The 26,868-nt window shown below is 46.0% G+C and overlaps 2 protein-coding genes and 2 long non-coding RNA genes across 7 annotated transcripts; 1 reads left to right on the top strand and 3 right to left on the bottom strand.

The window, feature by feature from the left end:
• Positions 1 to 753: 753 nt before the first annotated feature.
• On the bottom strand, positions 754 to 13,012 carry CSTF2 (cleavage stimulation factor subunit 2). 3 transcript variants are annotated; one of them, XM_081168992.1, is made up of 15 exons: positions 12,854 to 13,012; positions 11,742 to 11,820; positions 10,851 to 11,020; positions 10,603 to 10,739; positions 9,827 to 9,946; positions 9,514 to 9,705; positions 9,049 to 9,160; positions 8,216 to 8,260; positions 6,687 to 6,746; positions 6,122 to 6,263; positions 5,474 to 5,643; positions 4,573 to 5,048; positions 3,414 to 3,539; positions 2,759 to 2,895; positions 754 to 1,261 (listed from the first exon to the last, which is right to left on the bottom strand). In XM_081168992.1, the coding sequence occupies exons 1-14, from the start codon at positions 12,909 to 12,911 to the stop codon at positions 2,773 to 2,775; spliced, it is 2,010 nt and encodes a 669-aa protein (XP_081025118.1). In that variant the 5' UTR covers positions 12,912 to 13,012; the 3' UTR covers positions 754 to 1,261; positions 2,759 to 2,772. The 3 variants fall into 3 exon arrangements, with proteins under 3 accessions (XP_081025118.1, XP_081025117.1, XP_081025119.1); XM_081168991.1 differs by having other exon boundaries at positions 9,049 to 9,163; XM_081168993.1 differs by lacking the exon at positions 6,687 to 6,746 and having other exon boundaries at positions 9,049 to 9,163.
• Positions 13,013 to 15,135: 2,123 nt separating this feature from the next.
• On the bottom strand, positions 15,136 to 20,246 carry LOC308572697 (sulfotransferase 1C1-like). Its single transcript, XM_081169005.1, has 7 exons — positions 18,778 to 20,246; positions 18,526 to 18,648; positions 18,334 to 18,431; positions 17,632 to 17,758; positions 16,537 to 16,631; positions 16,168 to 16,342; positions 15,136 to 15,887 (listed from the first exon to the last, which is right to left on the bottom strand). Exons 1-7 carry the CDS (start codon positions 18,950 to 18,952, stop codon positions 15,775 to 15,777), a joined length of 906 nt encoding a protein of 301 aa, XP_081025131.1. The 5' UTR covers positions 18,953 to 20,246; the 3' UTR covers positions 15,136 to 15,774.
• Positions 20,247 to 23,779: 3,533 nt separating this feature from the next.
• LOC308572699 lies at positions 23,780 to 26,369 on the bottom strand. 2 transcript variants are annotated; one of them, XR_014001841.1, is made up of 3 exons: positions 25,767 to 26,369; positions 24,082 to 24,134; positions 23,780 to 23,947 (listed from the first exon to the last, which is right to left on the bottom strand). It is a non-coding gene; the product is annotated as an uncharacterized lncRNA (long non-coding RNA). The 2 variants fall into 2 exon arrangements; XR_014001842.1 differs by having other exon boundaries at positions 23,780 to 24,134.
• Positions 24,126 to 26,608, top strand: LOC308572698. Its single transcript, XR_014001840.1, has 2 exons — positions 24,126 to 25,672; positions 26,380 to 26,608. It is a non-coding gene; the product is annotated as an uncharacterized lncRNA (long non-coding RNA).
• The last annotated feature ends 260 nt before the right edge of the window (positions 26,609 to 26,868 follow it).

The raw sequence follows: 26,868 nt of genomic DNA on the forward strand, positions 1-26,868 counted from the left end.
ATCCTGAGATCAAGTCACGCAACTGAAACTCTCATTTTAATTTTTAACAATGAGAGCTTTCCAAACTGTGTGTCACGCGAATGTTTCCCACGCTCCTCCTGGGGCTGGAAAGGGGTTAGTTTAATTCCCAGTTTCCTAGTAAAACTAAATTACTGTGTTTCGAAATGATGCAAAACTGAATTACCATTTTGCGAAGCGATACATGTCTAAAAAGTGTGTCACCAACATGAGAGGTTTGGCAAGCTCTGCTCTAAACCATGTAAGATTCTGTCTTACACCACTGGTGACTTGAGGAAATGCTGGGAGGCTGATTTAAACATTATTGATCGGGGGGGGGGAGGTATGTTATGTGGGTATCTCCAATTGTGAAACCCATCTTTTTATTCGTAAAAGAAATTATGCTGAAACTTATTCGTAAGTGGCATACTGTGCAGAATTTTGGGAAGAGGAAGTGATAAGAGGGATGGAAGGGATGTGCAAACCCAGGCCAATACTGCCCATATATGGTGGGAATGTCCTTAGGCTTTTAAAAATTATTTTTTGACATTGTTGATATTGCAAAATATGACATATCACTTGATCCAAAACAGGCTGCTCTGGCTCAATTCAACTGTTATAAACACCTTCCAAGATTATTGTTGTGCACTTTGTGACTGCAGCCAGACTGGTCATTTCTGAGAACTGGAAATCCTTTACTAGAAAGCTATTCACAGAATGGATCTCGCAAGCTAGAAGGAAAACAAGACTACAATGTGAAGAATGATCTGAATTTTTTATTTCTTACATAATGACAAAAAAAAATGTTATCATCTGCCTTCAATACATATGCATCAACAGAGCATCTATTCTGGAATGAAAATATTTTGGCAACTCCTTGTCTTTTTGTAATCTATGTTGTTTCTCTCTCCCCCCCAAGCATATTTCATTTTTTTATTGTTTTTGTATTTTCCCATGTTTATGAAAATCAATAAATACACTATAAAAAAGAGAAAGAATGGCTTTGTGAAGACCAAAGCTGATCTTTGCCCTGCAAGAAACAGGGAGAAGAGACTGATGAAGTGAGTGCAATGCAGTCGTACAATAAAGCCATGGGGGTTTCACTCAAATCCAGAACAAGTTTTTAATCTGGAAGTAAACAGAACAAGGGGAAGAACAGAACAAGATAAATTGAAATAAAATTCTGCTCTAGGCTCAGGAAAAGAAAGGGCATCCAAGTAGTCTTCAGCGCCATTTTCAACATATCTTAGGCAACTTTCCAAACCTAAGAAAACAAAGAGGATTCTGTTAAGAAGAGGGACTGTGCTCCCATCACACCAATCTCCTGCAGAAAAGCACCTAAATGGGGATTTCGGGTGGATCCCTGAAAGCAGACGGGGAAACAGCTTTTCAACCTACTCAGAACTGGTGGAACAAGGGGCAAGAGTTAAAACTGCAGAGAACTTGGCAAAGGTTTGTGAAGGACATCAGTGCAATTAGGCACTATTGAGTGCTGAGAGGAGCCGGGGCCTAGAAGGTTGTGAAAAAGTCTGGGCATGCATTGGTTTGCAGCTGCCTGAAGTCAGGGGTGGTGCCTTGCTTCTGCTCAGGCTGCTGGCTAGACTCTCCACCAGATTTTTTACAGCCAGCATGCCTCTATTCCGTGCCTGCCATCATTTTCCTTGGGCCTTTCCAGTATGGTTTCCCCCATATGAAAGCTCCTGCAGAAGTGCAACAGAAACACGCTGCTGCGGCAGAGTCATATTAAATAACTGTGCCTCTTTGCTGTTCCTTCATAAAAATCTAGGATTGTGGGCCCAACCACCACCCCCCCAAAGGCACAATGCTCCAAGACCTTCTCCTGTGCAAGAACCATGGAAATGGTCAGGAGAAGATGAGAGCAGGGGTGCTTGCACACCTCCCTTTATTTTGGTGGGCTTTGACAGGAGAGCGCAGCACTGGAAACAGAAGGCAATGGGGGTTTCTCACTTTGTTTACTCTGAGAGAACTAGAGCTGCCTGGGCAGTACAATTTCTATTTTTTTTTTCTTTTGACAAAGTAATGATCATGAATAAAATGTGCACCCCACCACCGAGACCATACCATTGTTACTATCCAACCTCCCAAAATTTCAACACCTCTTGCGATGGTTTGACCCCTTTCCGTTTTAACACTACAAATTCTACAAACACCTTCCATATCTCCTCAAAATAATTTTTCCTGTGTATTCCCCATCTTATCTTAATGGCACATGTTAATTTATCATTCATAGCTATATTCCACACCTCTTTATACCATTCTCCCATTTTATATTCTGCTTGCCCCTTCCACTTTTTAGCTATCATAATTCATGAAGCTATCAATAAATTTGTGAGCAAGTACTTCATAGCCTGCGAACCTTCCACCCCATCGTAAATTGATAATAATGCTAACTCAGGACTTTCAGTCAGCTTTAACCCAGGCATCCCCAACCTGCGACCCTCCAGATGTTTTGACCTACAACTCCCATGATCCCTAGCTAACAGGACCAGTGGTAAGGAATGATGGGAATTGTAGTCCAAAACATCTGGAGGGCCGAAGGTTAGGGATGCCTGGCTTTAACCCAATGATTTCTGTTATCTCCTTAAACACCCTTTGCCAGAAAAATTGTACATATTTACACCCCCACCACATGTGATCATAATTCCGGGTTTCCTGGCATCCCCTCCAACATAACACCAAATATTCATTGTTTTTGATTTAATCTGACTGCTGAACAACCATTTCTCAGCTCCCCTCTTACCCAGAGAGTGCAGATCAAGGGGCGCTGGTGGACTTCTGTATCTGCTCTTTCAGGATCAGGATGCTCTGCCTTTGCTCTGGAGGCAACATAGCTATCTGGTCTGCCGTCAGCTGGAGGACCTGCATGATGAGTGCGGCCTATGAAGAGATGAGAAAAACTGAAAAGGGTGTATTCAGACCAATTGTTGTTTTCTTCTAGAAAGGACTTGGCAATTGAATTACACTAAAAAATAAAAAAAATACTAATAATCACACACGGGCAGCATATTACATGCCAAAAGCTAGTTTGAAAAGATCTGCAAAGCACATTGTGTTGTAAGTTGAGGGATGCACTCTACAACAATTTCTCATTCCAGAGCCTTGAAGCCACCACTGAAAACACCTTGCTCCTACTGCCACCAATTTTGCCTCCAGCAGTGGCCAGCAGCACTTTCCTGGCCTCTTGCCACTGGTGCTACTGGGGAGTCCTAGGAGGAAGGGGTGATGAGGTGGAGGCACACTGGTGGGAGTGCAGGATTGGCTCCACCAGTGCATCTGAACTACGCTGACCTCCCCTGTGATGGGAGGTCATGTAAGCGCTGCCACCCTTTCCTGCTGACCGCTACTGCTTGCCTCTTTAATGGAGAACTCAAAGAAGGCAACAATGTTTGGCTTACCTTTTCATGATCCTGGGGTGTTACCTGGTTTTGGCCAGGACTGAACCCTCCAGGCTGGCCAGCTGCTTGTACGCTTGGTCCTGGCATGCCTCCGGCCTGCATTGCTGCAGCAGGCATGTTAGGCACCTGTGAACACAAAGAATGATTTCTGAAAACGTATTGCCCCCTCCTTGGTCACATGGATGCAAATGGAGAACATTCACAGGGTCTCTGAAAGCAGCTCCAGGTCCTACTAGCTGCACTACCTCTGAACACTGAGCTGGGGGGGGGGGACCATGGGAAAAGTAAGACAGCAAGCCTTTGATTAGAAAAGCACATGGGGACATGGTCGGTAGCAGTTCACCAACCACAGCCAATATAATTTCCGACCACAACTTCAAAAGAAATAGATCACCACTCCTGCTCCCTTCCCCAATGCATGGATTTTCCAGCCAACGACTTAGAAAGGATTAAGTATAACTGTTAGGAAAAGCTTGGTAGAGTATTAGGAGAGAATCCCTAATTTCCACAGTCAGCTCCCCAGCTAAGGACTCCGCTCTCTCTAATGATCTCTCATACTACTGGGTTCTGAGCTTTGCACTAGGAATTGTTCTCTGCTGCAAAGGCACAGGGCCGGCCAGAGTGTTTGCCTTTCCATCCAGCACAGGGGTTGGGAACCTGTGACACAACTCCTCACCTTCAAATGTTGCTGGACTATGAATCTAGTAATCACCGATCAAACTTTGCTGGGGTTGATGAGAGCTGGAGTCCAGCAATCTCAGGAGGGGCGCAAATTCCCCATCGTTGCTCTAGAGCACGGTTTCCCAAACTTGGGTCTCCAGCGGTTTTTGGACTACAGTTCCCATCAGCCATGACTGCTGGTCCTACTAGCTAGGGGTGATGGGAGTTGTAGTCCAAAAACAGCTGGCAACCCAGGTTTGGGAAACCCTGATCTAGAGTTTTATCTAAGCGATCAGTCAACCCTGCAGCCACTTCTAGCCTTTGGTCAGGAAGCAACTAGGGGGAGCATTCAAGATGAAGATTCCTCCCTGCCTCTTCCACCTCCATTTGGAGATTGGATTGTTATGCCAATTGGCTGGCATGACTAAGTGAGGCTGTCCTTGCACTGGCAACAAGGACCCTCAGTGAAAATGCAACAGACCATGGTTGCCCCACATACCTGTCGAGGCCCCTGCGAGACAGTGGATGCCATGCTAAGAGGTCCAGGGCCTTGAATGCCTCCAGTCATTGGACCCCTTGGATTGGGGCCAGGGCCCCTAGAGTCCATGCCTCTGGGTTCCATCCCCCTGGGTGGCTCCATTCCCCTGGGTGGCTCCATTCCCCTGGGTGGCTCCATTCCCCTGGGTGGTTCCATGCCTCTGGGGGGCTCCATCCCCCTGGGCTCCATGCCCCGAGGAGGTTCCATGCCTCTGGGCTCCATCCCACGAGGCTCCATGCCCCGAGATTCCATTCCTCTGGGCTCCATGCCCCTCATTTCCATCACTCTGGGCTCCATTCCTCTGGGCTCCATCCCTCGGGGTTCCATGCCCCTGGCATCCATCACTCTGGGCTCCATTCCCCTGGGCTCCATCCCTCGGGGTTCCATGCCCCTGCCATCCATGCCTCGGGGCTCCATTCCTCTCGGATCTCTTCCACCTGCATTGAAGACCATCAAACTTAACACATCTGATAGACGGAGAAGCAAACCTGGGTGTTACTTGCCCAAGTTAGGGGGGAATTAAATAACTGATTGTACCAGTTTGATTTTTAACATTTTCGTGGCTTGATTTTGTGCGTGTTTGTAGCCTATAGGGTTTGTAGCCGGGGAAGTTTTGCTTTGGGGCGAGGATACAATTTGATCTTCTAGAACATGGTATACTTGTATAATTATTTCTATTCGTTATTGTGTGGTTTATTGTACAAGTTATTTTATTATCTGCATCTGTTACAAAGGGGAAAAAACACTAACTGATATTCATTTCATATATCACTTCCCTGAGGGATCCTTCACTGTGCTGGGATTTATACCGCTGGCATTAAATACACGTCCCTTTTCATTTGACCCTGAAACCGTCTCTCACCTCGGGTGTCCATCATGGGACCTCGTGGCTCTCCCATCAAAGGCCTCGGTTCTCCCATTGGCCCACCTCTCATTTCATGGGGGGGCGGCCCACGATTGTCATGACCAGCCATGTGGTGCATGGGGGGACCCTGGTGAGGAGGCCCCTGGTGCGATGGCCCAAGGTAACCCCTGCAGAAGAGGATGGGAAGGGAGGGGGGTGGAGGAGGAGAAAAGACATCAAAACCCAGTTTCCATTCTTCTCACACAGCAAACAAGGTGAGACAATCTCTGCCTGGACTTCACCCCCTTCCAAGAGGCAAGTAGGAGGCTCAAATGTTATTGCATTATAAAAAATATATATGCACTGCAACAAAACAACATTCTGCACACATAAAAGAAGATGGCCGGCAGAAGAGTTCCAGCCTTGCTACCTTCCTGTTTCTTTTGTGAGAGTTCCCACTTGCAATACAGTGGCGCAACTCAGACAGACCTGCAACAAACCACCAGGACTACAGCTTCCCCTTGTGGCAAGTCCCCAGGACTCCAGAGGAAGAGACACAGTTGCTTCCTAGTTGTATTTTTAGAATTAATGCAAGCAGTCCGGGCTACCAATAGCCTACCATTATTATTAACACCCACTTTAGAAGTTCTAGGCCATTCTGCCTACCTGGGTTCCACTTCTCCAGTGACTGACAGCAGAGTTCCCCCACGTGGATCATTTGGGGCGTCTCCCAGAAGGCCTCGGGGTGGTGGGCCACTAGCTGGCATTGGGCCACGCTGCATGGGGGCCCGTGGATCCGGCATGGGCACTGTTGGGAAGGCAGATGGCAGGGGGAATTAAAATCATGGGAGAAAAGTGTGATTCCACTTTGTGAGCATCAGCCTCACTTTGAGAAGGAAGAGGGGGGAAAGTCAGGCTTCACAGATGCAGTTGCAGAGAGATGGGTTAATTTCAAAAGCTCCAGGCTTTGAATTAGCTGCCACATACTCAACACTTGTGTTGCCACCCCAAGTCTTTGTTAACAACAGGAGGAGGCCAGGTGATCAAACGAACCTGCAACAGGGAGCCTCCTTACACAAAGATGGTGTTTCTCCCTCTCCCCACGACAGCATGTCCCACACCACTCTCTGAGCCATGTGGCCTACACCCCCAAAGTAAGCAGAGGCCTTGTCTTGCATACTCCCCCCAGGGCATGCAATGAGCAAGGGGAGCCAACCGCAACTACAGGTACCTTGTACTCGCTCAATAGAGGAAGGCCTGGCAGGTCCCACGGGAGAGAGCTGCAGGTTCCCTGGCCCGGCAGCAGGAAGAGAGGGAGAAAGAGCAGACACATCAACAGGAGGTGCACTTGCTGCATCTGCGTGTGCATAGACGCACACCTGCCTAGAGTGCCCCTTCCTCTTCTTCTGGCACAGCTCTGGAGACACTTCCCTTTAAATGAAGGGAGGGACCACTCCCTCAGAATATGATTCCATAGTGTGGCTGCGCCTACACGTTGGAAATCCCTGCCTACTGATGTCAAGCCAATAGGCCTTCACTGACCTCTTTTCCATGCCTGCTAAAACGTTCTTGTTTAGATAAGCCTACCCAGATGGCTAAGTATTTTAACTTTTGCAAGTTTTAAAGTATGGTTGTAGAAATTTTCCTGATTACAGCAGCCAACGTAATGCTTTGTGTTTCTGATTCTTGAAAGTCTTCATGCATGGTAGCTTTTTATTCCAATTGAAAAGTAGACTTTTGTGCATTTCCCCCCTGGTCATTTTATGTTGATCTTTGGACTCGGAATAACTATACGTAAAAGTTTGATATAGTTCTCAGTGCTACTGACATTAGGGGCCACATAGCTGCAAACAATAACAAGACTCTTGCTTGTAGCCAAGCCATCTAAGGAGAAGCACATAAAAGAAATTGTCCCATTCTCTGCCTTGACTCAGGGCATCCATTGATCCTTCAGGGTTTATCTGGACCTCCTTTTTGGTGGTGATCTGCATCAGCCACCCAGGAGGAAGCGTGCTGGGTTCATACATAACACCAAGTCATAGTTTAAAACAAACCATAGCTCCAGATAGTGGTTTGTTGACAGTGAAGAAACTATCGCTCAGCTTCTGGACAGGGTTCACACACAACACACACAGTAAACTATGGCTTAGCATTATGTGTGAATCAGGCCAAAAAAAGGCTATATAACAAATGTGAATGGGGACTCTTTGAGCATGAGAAACACAGGTACAAACCCCGTCCCCCCACTTAGCAACAAAGCTCACTAAAGATGCCATCCTTTGCATGGCTTATTGAGAATAAGCTCCACTGAACTCAGAGGTGGGCTATTGGTCTCTCCTTCTCAGCCAGCTATTACTGAGAATAATACTGCAACTTGCCCCTGGGACCTGACAGGAAAAAGTAATAAATAAATGCAAAAAATAGATTTGTTTCTTTATGTCCATCAGCTCCATGAGCTTCTGGGAGCACCTGGAAGTTGGAGCCTCAGGGCTAAAATGGGATTTGCAGGCTGGCTCAAAAAGGCAATTCCAAAAGGATGTTTTGTTACTAGCTGCAGAACCAGAGGTACATTTCAGTGCAACCAGGTGGAATAACAAACATGCAGCAACATCTACACACACACACAAACCCCTTGGCCTCCACCACCAGAACAAAGCAAGCCCATTAACTTTGTATGAAAGAAAAAGGAGGGAGTGGGAAGCATTTCAAGGAGTAACGCCCTCTGCTGGCTAAGTGACAGAAGGCAGCCATATGCTTTACCTTGACCACGTTCCAAGAGCATCGGGCCACCCCCTGGCATGCCACCTGGGGAGAAAAAGAGCCGTGTTAAGCAAAGGAGGCACTGGGTTGATTATGAGGGTGTGCTGGGAGACTCGGGGATTCAAAACCAGTCTTGCAAACAAGCCAACAAGTACCCTGCAATTTATTTATGTTTACTAGTCCACTATCAGACCAGAAGCCTGTGTTTCCATGCTGGATGTGGAAAGAAGGAAAGCCCCATCTTCCTAGAAGGCCACTGAAAGAAGAGAAGGAAAAAAGCATTCTACCATGCCTCTTCCTCCAGCATTCTCCACTGAGAAAGAGGCTTTCCTTCTCCCATACCTAGCACAGAAGTGGAATTCTTGAATGCCTGCGTTGTCAGATGAGTTGTTAAATAAAAAGCTGATTTAAAACAGCAAAGTGAAAGCCCAGCGAGGCACACAAAAGACAAAGATAAATAAAATAAAACCAAGAAAGAAGGGATTTCTTAAATGTTAAAAAATGAAAATAAAAAAATTGTATTGCTATCATCCACATCAGATCACTAAATATTATCAACACCAATTATCTCAATTTTCAACCTGGCTAAACCACTTAACGCTATGCATGTTTCTTAAGAAAGATGTTCGACATTCACTGGTGCTGACCCAGAGTTATATGTGCAAAGGATTATAGTCTTCCAATGTTGCCCTCCTTGATTCCACTTGTCATGTGTGGCCAAATTCAGCCCTTTCCTGCCCTGAGGTTTCCTGTATCTCCTTAACCCTGGAAGCCAGAGACCCTGAGTCAAAAATTATGACTGCCAAATCAATTATAGATGAAGAAGAACTCACCTCCAGGAGCCAAGGGGCCGGGGCCAGAGCTTGGCATTTGCCCTGGGGCTGGCACTCCTCCCTGCATGGGTGGCTGCATCATAGGGGGGGCTCCATTGACATGCATACCCCCCTGCTTGGAAAGAGGGAATGAAAACAGATTGTGAGGCCTTATTCTCACTCAGGTGGGCAATTGATTTCTGGTCCTAAGTTTGTCCCTATTTTATTAACCCATTTAAATGCTAATACAACAAATATAGCTACTAATAAAGGACTAATACAAACTATGAAATTTATCAAATTATTTATAACAGATATATATTCATGTTCAATAAAGGTTTAACTAAAACCATCATAAAAACAACAAATAGGAAAGGATATGAACAGATTGTGACATAGACAACTAGCATATCATTTACAACTGGGAAATAAAACTCAGCCCACAGAGCAAGGGATACGATTCTACTCAAAGCAACAAACTCTTACTATTGGTTGTGGCTGGGAGGAGGGGACGTTTGGCTGGTTCATCTGTGCATTTGGACCAGGACCAGGCCCGGGCCCTGGTCCAGGCCCAGGTCCAGGCCCGGGACCTGGCCCAGGCCCAGGCCCTTGTCCTGGACCCGCTTGCAGGCCGCTTGGAATCAGAGCTGGGACGGTTGTCTGCCGATGCAAGATTTTCTAGGGAAGGGAAATGGCAGAGTAAAGCCTATGAAGTGTTCATGTTGCAGAAACACATGGCCCCACCTCGGGGGCCACCCCCCACCCCGCTTCCCCAAGGCAAGAGATGTCGCAAGCATACCAGAGCGATCTCCGGATCCACAATCCGCATCACCACCTGGGCCTGCAGCAGGGCGTAGGCGAGCTGAGGGTTCTGCAGCAACATGCTCCGAGCCTCCTGAGGACTGTTCTGGACACAGAGCTGGAGAGAGAAAGAGAAAGGATGGGAAAGCACACAGGGCAGCTGGACTGAAATCCCCCAGCTTTTAAAGCAGGTGTGGAGAACCTTTGGCCTTCCCAATGTGGCTAAACTCCAACTCCCATCAGCCCTAGCAAGCACAGCCAATGGGCAGGGATGATGGAGAGCTGTAGTTCAGCAATATTGGGGGGGGGGGCATAGAGCATTTCTCCCCAGTCCAGGCTGATAATAATAATAACAAACTGCTCTTCATCAAAAGATCTCAGGACAGTTCACAATTAGAAACACACAAATAAACTCTAGAGACAAGATGTAGAAAACTATTTCAGATCTCTGGTAGCCACAGGGAATTCTTCTCCTCTGCAACCAGTATGGAAATGCAACCTATGGGTGAGCCTCTCAGCAGCGCAGTTAAAACCAACCAAGCATTTTTTTTATCAAGCGGAAGTTTGGAGTCGATATTGAGTGCTGCACCATGCCTACGTAAGACTGTTTTGGCTTCTGTGCTAGTCGTGGCGAAATAAGCTTCTCTTTGCAGCTAGAGTGAGAAATGGGTGTGGACTGGAGAGCCTACATGGACTTCCTAGCCACTTACTGCTGCTACCAGGTGAGCTGTTAAACACTTGGCTTGACTGCTCTCTGCCATACTGTCCACTGACCTTCATCTGCTTCATCAGTTCAAACATCTGCTCTGGTGGGAGGCTGGCAACAGCCCTGCTGATGGACTCGGGAGCATCTTCAGGGTTCACAGGGTCTCCGTAGGGCGACTCAATGATGGGGGCCCCAGTGCCCAGGCCTAGTAGAGAAGATTGGGTTAGAACCAGAGATCTTCATCTTGTCATGCACACCTTGACTGGCAGCTGCTGCCTCCCCGCCCTCCCACCTTCCACAAGGCCTTCAGACTCACTCTTCAGCTCCTCTTTGTTCTTCTCACTGGCTGCGTTGTCCACACGCAGGGCTCTCCCACTGAACTCACGTCCATTCAGATTCCGCATGGCACTGAGTGCCGTCTCCTGGTCTTGATATTCACAAAAGCCATAACCTTTTGGTTTGCCCGTCTCTCGGTCATACACCAATCTAGCCAACAAGCACAGAAAACAAACTGTAATGAGCAGAAAGGCATGAGAGGGAGGGGAAAGGGTTTCGTGAAAGCTGGGGATCAGGGGCACTGCAGTTGGGCTAACTGGCTATATACTGTCCTATTATATAGGAAACTACCTTAAATCAGGTTAGATTATTTGTCTATCCAGTTCAGTATTATCTACTGGCAGCATCTCTCCAGGGTCTCAAAGAGACAAAAGCTTTCCCCCACATATGATATCTCAAGGACAGGGAACCTGTTGCCCTCTGGATGTTCTTGGACGGCAACGTTCATCATCTCTGACCACTGGGATTGTGGCAAATGGGAGATACGAGTCCAATGACTTCTGGAGCACCACAGATTCCTCATCCCTGTGCTACCTTAACATTTCATTGGAGGTTTGTAATATTTATATCCCACCTTTCTTTCACGGAGTTCAGGTTGGTATACATAGCCACCCCAACCCACCCATTTTATCTTCACAACAATGTGAGGCAGGTTGGACTGAGAAGTGCAAAAGACTGAAGGTGTGACCTTCTGCATACAAAGTGCTTAAAACTTCTCAGTTAAATTTCTTAGCCAAGATTCCCCACCCATGACTTAAGATCCTCTGGTATCTACTACCACCACCACCCATGCCACATCCTCATCCAGCTTTCTCAGCTCTTCAGACTCAGCTTCTCTGATTCAGGAAATCCTAACAGGCATATGTCTCACCGGAAACTGACGACAGGCCCAACCTCTGAGAAAATGTCCTTTAACTGCTCTTCTGTGGCTTCATATGGGATGTTCCCCACTATTGGAGAGATGGGAACAGATTGTGAGCACCAGCAGCATTACTGGAATAAGTGGGACATCTTTTCAAACATAGGTCAAGGCATACATCTTCCATCAGGAATTTGGAAATGGAAAATGGTTTTAGTGTTGGTTATTTGTTTCTCAATTACTGAAGGCACTGATTAAGCAGAGTTTTGAAGTATTTTATTCAGAACCAATCCTCCAGCAAAGAGTAAGAAACCCAAATTAGACCCTGAGCACTAGATCATCTCGTGTTACTGCCCAGCTTTTACAAAGTTTACTCTCAATTTTAGGCAAGAGGCGTTATAATATGTATGCATTTGAAGGCAATGACCTAGCAAGCAAACGGTAGGCCATCCCAACACATACTTTACAATATTTGCTAAGCACATGGAGAACAGCATACATGAGGGAATGATAATCAACAACAAGGAACTAAGCTCATTAGTTCTACTGTTTCTTTCAATAGCAGTGTACAAGGGAAACTTAAGAGAGTCTTTGGAAGCATCCTTGGAACAAAGATTGCCCATGACTACTGATCTCCCACTGCAATGCACAGCTTGAAATGGCAGGTTGGGTAGTCTTTTCAGGCAGCACAACTCTGGCAAAACTATGTGCTATGAGGCAAACACAGTTTCCCTTATAATGCCTAGGGATTTGTATCGGGAGCTAATGTCCAAAATGTTTGAAAGGCACCAACTCTGGCAAAGCTGGACTAGAGTTGACAGAACAGCGCTATGCACGTAGTCTCTCCATGGAGTCGGAGGTAAAGGGGAGGTGGGAAAGAGCCAGAGCAGCCACTGCTCTTCCCACCCCAAACTTCCTCGCTACACCTCCTAATCTCCCTTCCCTCCCTCTCCCATCCCTACCTTCCTCCACTTCTACCTTTCCTTCCCCTTCCCCCGCCCCCTTTCCGCCTTCTCTCTCTCTCTCTCTCTCTCTCTCTCTCTCTCTCTCTCTCTCTCCTACCCTTTCCTCCCCCCACCTACTTTCCCCCGCCTTTGCTCTTCCCGCGCCCGCCCCGCCCTCACCGAAAACGGAGCGCAGGGACCGGTCCACGGCGGGATCCCGCACGGAGAGCCCCGCCATCTTCCTCCGCTCCAACTTGTTAACGCCTCCTCCTTTCTTCTTGTGGGGTCCCTTTCTTCCCCCTCCGCCCAGCAACACAACCCACAAACATTCGTTCCGCCTCTCAAGCCGCTTCAAGCCCAGCGCCTGACGTTGATGTTTTAATATAACGTTTTCCCGTTTTCTTCCCTCCCACACGCGCCCCGGCGCTTTGATGCGGGGCGGGGGGGGAGGCAGGCCGATTTCCACCCTGCTTGTTTCTATGGCCGGGGTGGGGGGTGGAGAGGTGCGGCTTTTTTTCTATTTCTACTTTGGGGGATAGCTTCTGAAATAGCTTCCGTGTGTTTTGCCTTTCAGGCGCTCCCCAGAATGACATAAAATGTTGGGGTTATTAGCGTCGCAGTCTGGACCAGGCAGTCTTTCATCGCGTGTGTGCAACATTAAATGAGGCTCGGGTAGTTTGCCCCCAACAAACATGGCGGCTTTAGGGCCTCGCTAAAGGGCGGTAGCCATAGCAACCAGACGACGAGTCCGAAAAGATGGAAGGGCTCCTGTCTCCTTTTGCAACTGCTGGAGAGTGTGCCATGGCCGCGCGAGAGAGAGCGGCGCGCAGGCGTGGCTTGTGGCAGGGGAAGAATTTGGGTGTTGCGCTGTTTTATTAAGGAAGGTTTTAATCTTTCCCGCGTGGAAGTGGGACTCAAAAGACACGAGTGAAATTCCTCTGCACCTCTTATAGATGCAGGAGCCGTTTCTTCACCGCGGGGTCGTCTGGGGTATGAATGGAGCCCTGCGCCATCAGGGCGACGGGGCAGCCGCTGCCCTGCTTTAGAACCATAGAATGGTAGAGTTGGAAGGGACCCCCAGAGTCATCTAGTCCAGCCCTCAGCAACAATGCAGGGGATCTTTTTGCTCAACGTGGGGCTCAAACCCACGACCCTGCGATTAAGAGTCTCGTGCTATACCGACTGAGCTATGCCAGAAACCATACATTTCAAGCCCCTGGTGGTTTTCCATAAGGAGCCCTGGGGACTGTAGTTCGCTGAGGGCGCTGAAAACTGTGGCTCTGTGAAGGGAATACGGCAGCACCCCCGGGGTGATGTGTATTGGGTGCGCGATGTGGATCCACCCTTCCTTAACACTAAATCCGGCCCATTGGCTGTTGGCTTCCTTCTCCATATTGGCAAGTACCAGAATTGGGACAAAACCATATTTAGTTGGCTCTGCCTGTCTTTGGCTCCACCTGCTGCTGGGCTCCCTGTCTTCCTCTATCAGCCTCCATGGCAACCAAGGATGGAGGCCCCCAGGAGCTCAGTAGGGCTGAGGGACCTTGAGTTGACTGTCCATATAAGAAAAGAGAGTATTGGCAGGTGTAGCTTCTCATTAGAGAGGATTACTGTCCTTTCTTTTTTCTTCTTCACCTGGCTATGCTTCTAGCACAGTGTCTATTAGGAAATATGCAGTCTGCTCCTCTGCATGTCTCCTTAGAAATATGTCCACTAAGACTTACTCCTGAGTCAAGAATACATAGGATCACAATTATTGAGGGGTCAGGATGAGTCCTTAATGCAAAGGTACATTTTTGAACAACTTGAGCTCTTTAAGAAATAAATAAAAATGTAAAGGTATTGTTTGTAAACACTGAATGAGCTTCATGGGCGAGTGGGGATTTGAATCCTGATCTCCCAGGTCCCAATCCAGCACACTCACCACTCCACCACACTAGTTCTCAAGACCAGGTTACCTGAAAATGGTCTCCTCCTGCTGCATATTCCTATCCTTCTAAATGCTTGTGCCCTGTACATCATGACCAGTCAACTGTAGCTCTCTTGCACTTTCTCTCTCACACAAAGCACAGAACAGTGTGGGAACCACATCTTCAAACGTGACAGCAAATTCCTGCTGTCAAACACAAGCCTGTTCCAAACACACTTAAAAATAAGAGTACAGTCTGAAAGATCAATGGGTCATGGTGGCAGGGAGTGAACACTACCTTTGCCCCTCTCTCCAGTAAGGGAAAACCTGTTCCTCTGTTTTTCTCTTTGGGGCAAATCCTAACCAAGGGGGAGAGGATTTGCAGGGTGGCTAGTGAGGTGACGAACAGGGAATAGTTCAGGACACCTTGGTCTTGGTACTTTTAATGGCACTCCAAACCAGCAATATCACTGCCTGGGACACCCAGGTCAGAAGGCAAAGATCTGCTGGCTTCAGGCCTTAAACGTTTATTTCTTTCAACATTTTTTTTAAAGGTTTATGGAGAAAATTACAAAACATACTATCTTTTCCCTTTTTTAACCAAAACAAGTCTTTTAAATAGATACAACAAAAGCAAATGGAGGGAGAAAAATAGAGTAGGAAAAAGAAAAAAAGAATAAACAGTACAGAAAAGAGGTTAAAAGCGAAAGATAGAAAAATATGATTCAGAAAATAAAGAACTTCCAATTCTTCATCTATCCGCTATATAAAAGCAATACTCACTTCATCTAATCCAATATAACACCCCACAAAGCTACTTTCTATAAACAAAACTTATATTAAACCTCTCTTTCCACTCTCTTCAGTACTACATCCTGCCTCAGGGCTCAGGATAGAGTTGCTGCAAAGTTAAAATGGTTAAACCCTAAATCTGTCCTCTGGAGTTAATTGGAAAGGAGGTGGAACACATATAATAATGCAAGACTAGTTATTTTATTCACTCTCAGTGTGGAATTAATAAAGAGCAAACACAATCATTTTATTTCACAAATCGTTGATTTTTTTTTAAAAGGTAAATTTCAAAACAAACATGCACACCCTATGTGGTCCTTGCTTGTGGCTACATGGTCTATTTTGTTTAATGCAGGCCCAAGCTCCGGGCATGGGATTGATGAAGAGCACAGAGGGGTGCTTATAGCTGAGTGCGGAAGGTGAGGCCACTGCCCTTTAATAATCGGGCACACAAATCATCAAGCCGTTCACTTTGAGCCACTGTGAAGTAGTCTTTCCAGTCTCCTACGGTGCCTGCAGGCAAGGCAAACAGTTTAGAAAACCGCCCTCAATGCATGCTGTTTCCCTTCTGCTACTACACAACATACTTTAAAGGTATAATAACAGCCAAGGCTTTCCCCCAAGAATCCCGGGAACTGTAGTTTACCCCTTACAGAGCTCCAACTCCCAGCACCCTTACCAAACTACAGTTCCCAGTGTTTTGGGGAAGTGGAGATGTGCTTTAAATGTATGATCTGTACATAGCTCTCCCCCTATATTACTTGTGGCTGGAAAATGTCCTTTTCACTCCTACCTTTTCTCATGAAGGGTGACAAAGCGTGGTTGTAAGTTGGCATTGTGCTGTAATTAGCCATGGGATTCACTTTCATGCTGTTGAACTCTGTGTGCTGCATGATCCGGTTCAAAGCTGGCTCAGAAAGCTCTTGGTCCAGGAACTGAGCTATTTTCCGAATTGCTAAGGCTGGGTGCTAGGCAGGGAAAGATGGAGAGGATTCTGCCTGGAAAGCTGCCATAACAAAGCTCACTGTGTTTATCACTTGTTTGGGACACTGATTTTCAGAAGCTCACTGTATGCAGGTGGTTGCTTAGAACATTTATTGCGGATAAATTCCTTCCTGGTTGAAATTACTGAAAGGAAGGAGTGTATATGTAAACTGCTCACCTCTTTCATGTCTTCATAAAAAAGATAGAGAATTGGGTGAGAATCCTTAGCCTTCCACCAGCCACAAACGTGGTGAAACCAAGAGCCCCAGGGAACTGCAAAGAGAGGTAAAGAGGTAGGGAATCAGTTATGATTATTCAGCTTATTTTCATCAGAATTCAAAGGAAAACAAAACAACAACAACTCAACAATCCCTCTGCAGGTTCACAAAGAGTATCTTGTTGCCAAGGTGGTGCTAACAATTGGGGCACACTTCTTGCAGCTACTACTGTATAAGGGCTCAGTGTTCCCTTGTTCTTTGCTGGAGCTACTACAGATTTCTGTGTTCCCCAGACCACAGCCCCACTGTGTCTCTACCTGGAACCCTGCCACACCTTTGCATCGCAGCCAGCCTGAGACTTACATTGCCTTGCATCCTGTCTGAACTTGGTCCTGCCCTGCCACACATGCTAGTGGGCCTTGCTCAGCTGAGACAGGCTAGCTTGTTAGATAAACAGAGTCCTCGTGTGGTGTAAAGTAACACATGCATTAACTAGAAGTATTTATAGCTAATGTAAATGTATAGTGAATGCAAATGAAAAGTGAATCTATTTACTTTTCTCCAAGACTTGCTAACCTGCTCTGTTGTGCCTCTCAGGTCTGAACAGAGAGGATGTTGTTACTGTACTCTAGTTGGACTCTACCCCACCTCACAAACCCTGGTGGAACTGCAGCCTTTAGATTTCTGTCAAAGCAGCCTGGCCTCCTTTAAATGGGAGGGGTCCTCTCACTAAAGACAGTGCTAGCTACTCAGTTAGAGGCACAGCTTCTGTTTAAAATTCAGTCTCGGGTTGACTGGTGCCGAAACAATGAGTGCTGCGTGGAGCTGACCATCACATCCACAGAGCATCCCTTTGTCTTGCTCTGCCTGCTCAAACCAGGTGGCCTTGTGTAAGAACCCTCATACTGCCGAGACTGTTGCTTGGAGCAGGAGATCAACAGCCAATGGGCTCCACTCTTCTCTCATATGTACAGAGCTTGGGCATTTGGGGTGGCCCCACTACTCTCTCCGGGGCCAGTGCCATCTCCTCTATCCCATCTTTTGCCTCTACTCACGTTTCCCCGCAATGAACTTCTCCAGATACTCGTCCCATGTTCCCGGGTCTGGCATCCTCCCGTTCATACGTTGGAAGTGGAAGTAAGAGATTGCGTTATCCTTGGCATTCCTGGCCACATAAATGATCTTCAGAAATAGATCATGAAGAAAAGTGAGCCCAGGAGTCTCAGCTCCATGCATGCTGTTTTTGCTCATCCATATATATATATATATATAATTTTATTAAAGATTTTCTTGTTTTACAGAAGTATGTGTAATGTCTCTCGTATTTTTTCCATGTAACATTTTTACAAATCAGTTTCATTTGTTGAGACATTGGGGGGAGGGGGAAAGATGGGGGGGTCGGGTGGCGATGTTTCTATTTTGCTTAATGTATGTAGGGTTTTGTGTCAGCGTTGCTCCTGCAGGTTCTCTGTTGTTCATTTGTATTTCTTTGGTGGTGAGAGAGGTTGGGGTTGGCCTATGGTGTGGTTGTTTGTTTGTGATTGGTTGTGGTGATCTTGCTCATTTATATATTTAAAAAACATGTCAGTATTGTCCTTCAGCCTCAAAGGGCTCCCAAAACGATTCACAGCAATAAGAACCTTAATACAATAGATGTTACCCACAAAATTAAAAATGCAATAGAGAACAAGCAGTGTTGATCCGCGGCTCAGATTGACCCCTAAGCAACCTCCCTCCAGTTGTCCCCCTGTAATGACCTTGCAATTCTGTTCCCAAAAGGAGGGCGGCAGGAGCTGGACCGGGAGGTGAGACTTAAGTGTACGTGGAGAGGGCATTAGCTCTGCCTCTTCCAAGCCTGAGATACCAAAGAAAAACATTCAGAGCTGAGATAAACCCTTCACCCCACCCTCAACCATCACCTCCCCTAAGCAGTTCCCTTTCCTACTCACGTGAGAACAAGGGACTGTGCATCTCTAGGAAGGGCATCCGTTTGTAGATGGGGACTTGAGCACATTTCTGAGGGTCCCCTCCATGCTGGATCAGGTCTACAATTTCCTGCGTCCAAGTGGTCCCTGGCAGGAGGTGTTGAGAGAAGACCTGAGAAGACCTCATCATTCAGCCAATAGCCCTCGACTTCCCAGCACCATTCCTGCCCCCACCCTCTGTGCTAATGCCCCACATCTCTCTTTTATTCGATTTACCTGCTTTGGGGTATGTGCAAATGAGAAGGTCGTCCCCCCGGGCTTTAAAGGTTGATATGCGACCCCATCTTTCTGCGGCACCACTGAGCAAAGGGATTCCGTCTACCTCCACCAGCTCAGAGCGCTGGGATAGCTTATGGTCTAAACCTTCCTTGTCAGATTCAAGATTTGTCATCTGGCAATGCAGGAAAAGCAAGTATAGCACCTGCTTTTAAGTAGCCAGCCTGCTTCCTTTCTACATCTGCTGTCAGCAGCCGCTGGTCAGTTTTACTTTTCTTCCCTGACTCACAGTTTATTTTTTCTTTTCCCCCTTCTCTCTCAATCTCACTTCCTGAAATTGTTTTGGGTTCCTCCAGATGACCTCAAAACCCTCCTGATTTTTCTGGTGCGAAGCTTATGCAGAGGTTAAATTATAGTCTTCATTTAGTATTTGGTCTGATTTGTCTGCTGGGTGAGCATTCATGCAGATTTGCTTCTGGGGTACTTATATACAGATTGCTGTTAATCATTTGTTCATCTCACTTTCCCAATGCCATTCTTTTAAAAATTGATGAGTTATGCAACAGAGTACTTTAATCCACTTTAATTGCCCGTGTTTAAGTTTCCCAGCCGGCGCATGAATTCCTCAAGCAAAATGCTGGCATTCTAGAGGCCCCTTTGATGACCCGGGAACGGGATTGGGTGTCTATGCAGGAGAGAGGAGAGAGGGGAGTGTGAGGTTTTGGCTGAGTTTCCTCACATGCCTTGGCCTGGGGTTTTTATCGGCACCTTCAACTGAAGTCACTGTAAGGCTTTTAAACCTTTGTGGGGATACCTGCACCCTGATTTCCACTCCACTTCCTTTAGGTAAAGGTAAAGGGACCCCTGACCATTAGATCCAATCGTGACCGACTCTGGGGTTGTGGTGCTCATCTCGCTTTATTGGTCAAGGGAGCCGGCGTACAGCTTCCGGGTCATGTGGCCAGCATGACTAAGCCGCTTCTGGTGAACCAGAGCAGTGCACGGAAACGCCATTTACCTTCCCGCCGGAGTGGTACCTATTTATCTACTTGCACTGGTGTGCTTTTGAACTGCTAGATGGGCAGGAGCTGGGACCGAACAACGGGAGCTCACCCTATCGCGGGGATTTGAACCACTGACCTTCTGATCAGCAAGTCCTAGGCTCTGTGGTTTAACCCACAGCGCCACCCACATCCCTGTACGTCCACTTCCTTTACACACCGACATTTGGGCGGGGTGGACAGAAATTACATCAGGATCTAGAGATCTCTGATTGATTCATAGTAGACGGTCACAGGTTTCTGGCTCCCAAATGGCCATCAAAATGACTTTTCTCACCCATATAAATTCGCTAGCAGAAATCGAAGGAAGTTAACCAGAAATGGACTTTTGTGTGAAAGCTGGGGAATAAACAAATCAAACTTTTGAATTCTATCAGTTTCTCATTTCTGCAAGCTTACATTCAGTTCTCCATATTTCTCCAACAATTTGCAAAGAAATAAAAAAAATCTCATGAAAAATCATCAGAATTAAATATGAATTTCTCCTAATATGCAGTTTTGACTAAAATACACATTTTTGATGCATTTCCCCTTCACACAATACATTTTTGTATGCTCTTCTCACTAATACATGCATTTTACAAATACTTTATCCTAATGCAGGAGTTTCCAGTCCATGGCCTGCGAGCTTCGTTGAGGTTGTTAGTGGTGTGTCTGTAAAAATATAAATAAAAATCATACCACATCAAGCACAGCACAATTTCTTCAGCAGGCAGACAAATCAGTAAGTGGTCTGTCAAGACCCTTGCAATTTTCAAGTGGTCTGTGAGGGGAAAGTTTTCAGAACTACTTCCCTTGTACATATATTTTTGGCTAGAGAACTGCTACACAAATTTCAGAGAAGTGCAAATGTGGAAGGTTTGCAGTGCTTTGATTTGCATATTGTTTCACAAAGTACAGATCGGAAGGCTCAGCTTTCAATGTAAACTGAATCCAGCTCCCCCCCCCCATCTTTAGTGAAAGTTCAGTTCAGTTCTTCTGTTCCTGAAAGCAAACATCTAGGCTCCAGATGTGCTCAGCAACACTCCCGTTTGTTTATTGTCTAGGGACACTTCTATTCCAGGCGACCTGTTTCTAGAACATTCATCCTGCTTTGTTTGTGGGGTTGTCATACAACACCAGCTGTTCATTGAGGAGACATTTATTTGTGGGGCCATGATGCAATACTGCAAATGTTATCCCACGCTTTGTAGTGAATTTTCTTTACTGCAAGACGTCCAAGTTTTTTTGAAGTGGTTTGTTGCACACGAGTGCTAAAGCCATTTCAGTTGTATAGCCCAAAGTGTCTCAAAACAAAGGATGACAAATCTGTGGCCCGGCAGATATTCTGGGACTCCATCCCCATCAAGCCCCAGTCAGGGATGACGATGGCAACAGGAGTCTAGATACGGTTGCCATATGTCTGGTTTGTCCCGGACATGTCCTCTTTTTCAAGGTTAAGATTTCTGTCCGGGCAGATTTTTTAAATTAGGCAAAATGTCCAGGTTTTTTTGTTTGTTTGGCACCATTAGTAGGTACCATTAGTAGGTGGCAATGCTACTAAACAGAAAGAAAACAGAAAGTCACCCCTGCTTCTCCTCCACATCAACAGACTATGGCCACTCTTGCAATTTTCCTATCCCTACGGTGACTTGCGGAGTGGCCGGCACCTCTGGCTTCTTCCACATCTGGGTCAAAAGATTCCGCTTTGTTAATTCCCTTTCAGCCACTCAGGGAGCCTTGTGAGGCGACACGTGATGCTATGCAGGGAGGAGCAAACTTGAACACCTTCCTTTCTTGTCACCCAGGGTGAGAGCGAAGCGTGCATCTGGCCATTGGGAGCCGAGAAAGGGCGGCAGAGGACTTGCCTGCCCACCTCCCCCTTTCACAGGGTCCAGCCGGGATGAGGGCCAGAGGCCCTTCCTCCTATCCTGCACCCCCCAATTCACTGCTGCTCATGTTTTGCAGCTCCCCACCCAGCCGTGTTAGTGATGTTCGCCGAAGAATTGATGCTTTTGAATTGTGGTGCTGGAGGAGACTCTTGAGAGTCCCATGGACGGTAAGAAGATCAAACCTCTCCATTCTTAAGGAAATCAGCCCTGAGTGCTCACTGGAAGGACAGATCGTGAAGCTGAGGCTCCAATCCTTTGGCCACCTCATGAGAAGACTCCCTAGAAAAGACCCTGATGCTGGGAAAGATGGAGGGCGCAAGGAGAAGGGGACGACAGAGGACGAGATGGTTGGACAGTGTTCTCGAAGCTACAAACATGAGTCTGACCAAACTGCAGGAGGCAGTGGAAGACAGGAGTGCCTGGCGTGCTCTGGTCCATGGGGTCACGAAGAGTCGGACACGACTAAATGACTAAACAACAACAACCCAGCCGTGTGCTCGGCGCTGTACAAGAGGCTGAAGCGATAAACCTGGAGTTGGGCTCCCTCTATCTTAAGGTGTTTTATACTGACTTGGGTATAAACACCTGAGCTTTTCTTGCCCCTCACCCTGCTTGCTATCTGTCCCAGAGGTTCAAACAGAGAAAGGGCCTTTCTCATCACCTGCTACCTGAGGCCTTAAGCTGGAATTTGAACTCTGGGCCTCTGCAGCTCATGTGCTATAACACTAGTCTTTAGCCCAGGGGTGGGGGCTCTGGGTCCTCTTTTTTGCTCTTCAGAATATGGCAACCCTTGTGTAGCAACACCTGGAGGGCCATAGGTCCCCCACACTTGATCTAAACAGATCCAAAAAGCCTGATGTCTGCCGACTGTTGCTCTGTACCATGTACAACGGTTCCAAACAATCACAACACAGATTGATCTTTGGCTTATTATGCAGGAATTATGCCATTGTCCCCTCTTCAGTGTCCAGAAATGGTTGAGATCTCATGTCCCGGAGTACATTCACTGGAATTTTGCCCAGCCCTTTCAAGACTGATAAAAACAAAAGAATGAAAGGAAATCAGTAACTAATGACTCAAATTGTTCCTTACCCATTTGAGGAACTAGAAACAGATACGGTAGGCCTGATGGTCTACTGAGCAGAGGGGGTGGAAACTGGGATTAAATTTTAAATCCACCATGGATTTATCTTGTGAACTTGGTCAGGTCGATTGTTGGCTGTTTACATGGAAGCTGCTAGAAATAATTTGGAGACATGGTAGTATATCTGCCATTGAAAATGAACCTCTGGGATAACAACAGGGTGAGAAATTTTACATAATTAAGGAAGTTAAGCAAAACTCAGGGGCGGGGGCAGCTTGATAATATAGTTCCTGATTGATAAACAAGTAACGTGATCAGAATAAAAATATTTGAGGAGAAGAGTTAGCAATTGAAGGAGAACACCCCTCTGTAATGGTTGTTGATTGTTTACTCATTTTTCTACATTTTATATTTGCTGTAGGGGGAACAATTAGAGGGCATTTTCCAGGCATTTGATGACACTCTCAAGAAAGAAACATTGTTTGTTACTGTTATTGTTAAAATGCAATTTGGAAATTGAGCTTCTGCATATTTGCTTGTGTCATGAGAAGCCGTGATCAGAGCGGGGAGTTAATAAATGAAGCTCTCAGTGTTACGTATTTCTATGCTAACAAAAGAATGTCTCTTTTTACTTGTATCTTTTACTTCTGTATCGCTGTAATACGACTAAATAATGTAGCTGAGGAATGCAACTGTTGACTCTACCAAATGTATCACCTTTTGTATCTTTCAAAAAAGTGTTTTTCTTATCAAATGTATCACCTTTTGTATCTTTCAAAAAAGTGTTTTCTTACACTAGAAAATGTAATTAGAATAGAAAAATGTAACTGGAAAAATGTAGCCAAAATATTTTATATTCTACGTGACTTTCCATTGCTGTATACTTGATCTGTCAATATTCTGCTGTTCACAAACTGTCAAAATACCTTCAAGCACCACAGCGCCACCTACTGGGTCTACAAATGACATCGTGAATACACACAAAATGCAACATAAAATCAGTTTAATTAATAAAAGTATGCAGAGCGGAAACTTCACACCAGCAATGATAAACATGCAGAAACAGGACTTCGCACCAAGACTGATAACCGTTTCCCAAATATCCAGTCATTTAATCTGCATACCGATCATCCCAAAACCTCCGGAATTCCTTCCTGAAAATGAAGCAAAAACAGAACTGTGAGTCAAGATCCGCTGAAGGGGAAAAACCACTCAACACCTTTTGTTCCCAACCTCAAAGCCGACATCTTCATTAACAACACCCAAGATCTTACAACATCCCACTTACCTTATGTTAATCTTCTATTCCTGCCATTTCTGTCATTTTTCTGTATCATTGATCTGTATGGAAATGAAAAGGCATTTAAGTAAAGGCAGTTCCTTTGTTCAAGGTTCTCACTCCGTCCTTCTGTTACACGCGTGGGAACCCTGTTGCAACAGTCTTCTGTTCTTTGAAAATAAAGATCAGACTTTGCTTTTTCACCAATCCTGATGTAGTCTCTGTCATTTCCCGACCGGTTCGGAGCCACCACAACAGTCCGGTCCTCCTTACGAGGTTAGGACCCCCTTGGGGAAGCAATAATATTTATTTCACTTGTGTTTGCATTACAGCTGGAAGGTTTCTTACACTTGCTATGTGCTGTAGTCCTGCAAAAAGGTCCAGTATAATAATTAAAAACTAGATGAATACAGGAGGCCAGAGCTTTGTGCTGTCCTTTTGCTTCTGCCCTTCTTGTAAGCAACCTTCTGCATAGGAGAGCATCCCAGCTTGATTGTGCAACTGGCCATTCCTCTATTTCCCTAAAGACCCATCTCGCTCTAGGAGATTGAACTCACACAAGGCAAGAGGCAGGCTTCCAAGAGAATCATATTCACAAAGAATTATTCCTCTGTTAATAAATTTCACAAAGCAAGCCCGGTTAATTTGCTAATATATAAGCCTGCGGTGCAACGTTTTTACAAAGTCTGTCTCATCTGAAATGAAGATCGTGCTTAACGCTAACAAGCAAGCCAGCTTCACAAACCATGGCTTGAAGTTGGGCTGTTTGAAACTAGCCATAGGTAGCATTAAATCACGATCCCCTCTTCAGACAAAGCGAGAAGCATGGTTAACAAAAAATGGAAAAGAACACTTCTGCAAGCCTCCTCTTCAAGAGGAAGAGATGTGAATGCTTGAGTATGGAAAGACACCAAACTCGTTCCTGCAGTGCTAAGCCACAGTTCAGCAATATGTCCCAAAAGCCCCAGGAGTAGAGCTTTTGTAACAATAAAATGTTAATTAAAGTCAAATAACAGTTCATGTTAAAGCTGTGATTGCAATATTGTTTTTTGGGAGGGGTTTTCTTTGGAAGCCCATTGGTTTTGTTGGACCCTGCTGGACACACTGGACTTTGCTGAACTTGCTGGACCCTATTGAACTGGTTGATTGCGCTGGACTTCTTGGACTGAACTTGTTAGATCTTGCTGGATTTATTTGACCTTGGTGAACTTTGGTGGGCCTGGCTGGGCCGCTTTGAATCTTATTGGACCTTGCTGGACTTTGCTGCATTTTGTTGAGACTTGTTGGCTTTCAGCTGAATAAAGTAGCCAGTGCTGGGTGGCTGGTGCCCATTGGGGCAGAAGGCAGGGAGACCAGAAATAGGTGGAGCAAGAGCAGGCGCCTGGAGGAGAGTCAACAAATGACTGTTTAGTTTTGTCCCCATCCTCCTCCCTGCTGAGTTGCACAAGGCGATGTTGAGACTAAGGAGGCTGGTGCCCGCCGCCACCACCCTGAGCTGGTTGCAAGTAGGAAGACAGCAGATGGTGGCTGATGAGACCAGGCTGAGTTTGGAGGGGCAGTCCCCCATTTGCCCCTCCTGGGCCACTGGCTAGTCTCCTCTGCAAGTAACAAAATTTAGGAACCTTTATATCTTATCTTGTTGGGATTTGAATATTAGAAATAAATAGGTGGGTGTGTCTTCTTTTCATACTTACTATGGAAAGTATACCGTACTTCAATGCCATGATCATACAAGAGCCAGTTTTGAACATGAATGGGAACAGGATCTCGGCAAATCAATCACTACAAAAAAAGGGGGATTACTGTAGTTAAGAAATGTGATGCTAGTAACTCTTGAAGAATAGTTTAATTTTTGATAGCTCACCAACCTTTAAAGAACTGTATTGGATGCCGATTTGCTACTGAGCCAAATTTAAGGTGCTTTTGTTGACTTATACAGTAGTAAACAACTCGGGGACTGGATATCTGAAGAAACCCCTGCCTTTATGTTCATATTTTATTGTGCAGCAGTTTGCAATTGTTTTTATTCAAGATTGTGCATCTGTATATATGTGCGCTGGCCTGGTATCATTTTGTAGGAAGGGCAGTATAAATATAAAATTTCCACTGTCACATCTAGTTTGGCCCTTAGAAGATTATAAGCTTAGTTACAGACCGATTTACCTTTTTTCATATACTTTGATTACCTGGGGCCAAAGAAGAGTCTGATGCCAATTTGCACATTGTACTGTGATGCAACATTGACAAGCTTAGAGCTGGAATTTTCTGTAATAATTTCCCCTTCCTCTCCACTTTTCATTACATTAGGCTTAGCAACTGCTGAGAGAAAGCATCCCAGCCTAAATTGCTCCCCTGCCTTTATGAGCAGCTTGAGCTTCAGAAATTAACAAGTTGAACATGAACAGAAGCAAGTTGCTGTCAAAGGCATTGGGAGAAAGTCCTGCGAACCCTACTGAGGGCACAATGCTATACTGTACACAAGAACTTCCGGATTTCATAAAAGCTTCCCTTTACTAAAGCCAGAACTTGAGATTTGCCGCTGTCATTCATTTATTACATTAATCTCTTGCCCTTCCTTCTAAAAGAACCCAGGATGCTATGGTTCCTGTTGTCACAAGCTCATTGGTTCGATCAGCGCATTAGGTGGATGTTGTTCCCAGCCCAATCCCTGATCGGTTGCCACTGGTGCTGTTTCCAGGGATGCTGTGGGCCTGTCTGTCGTTTCTGTCCCATTTTCATTTTATCTGGTTGTCTCTTTAACTCCCCCCCCCCCCGGCCATGCCAAAGCAGAGCAAC

Source organism: Podarcis bocagei, assembly GCF_964188305.1.
Source record: "Podarcis bocagei genome assembly, chromosome: 13".
NCBI classification, from domain to species: domain Eukaryota; kingdom Metazoa; phylum Chordata; class Lepidosauria; order Squamata; family Lacertidae; genus Podarcis; species Podarcis bocagei.

Bases quoted from the DNA above. Each gene is read 5' to 3' on its own strand.
- CSTF2 (XM_081168991.1), bottom strand. From the start codon at position 12,911: ATGGCGGGGCTCTCCGTGCGGGATCCCGCCGTGGACCGGTCCCTGCGC. The intron at 8,261-9,048 runs GTGAGTTCTTCT...TTTTCTCCCCAG, and splicing joins CGGCCCCTTGGCTCCTGGAG to GTGGCATGCCAGGGGGTGGC. The intron at 5,049-5,473 runs GTGAGAGACGGT...TCTTCAATGCAG, and splicing joins TCCCATGATGGACACCCGAG to GTGGAAGAGATCCGAGAGGA.
- LOC308572697 (XM_081169005.1), bottom strand. From the start codon at position 18,952: ATGACAAATCTTGAATCTGACAAGGAAGGTTTAGACCATAAGCTATCC. The intron at 18,649-18,777 runs GTAAATCGAATA...ACCTCCTGCCAG, and splicing joins TTGCACATACCCCAAAGCAG to GGACCACTTGGACGCAGGAA. The intron at 15,888-16,167 runs GTAGGAGTGAAA...CCTTGCCTGCAG, and splicing joins GTCACCCTTCATGAGAAAAG to GCACCGTAGGAGACTGGAAA.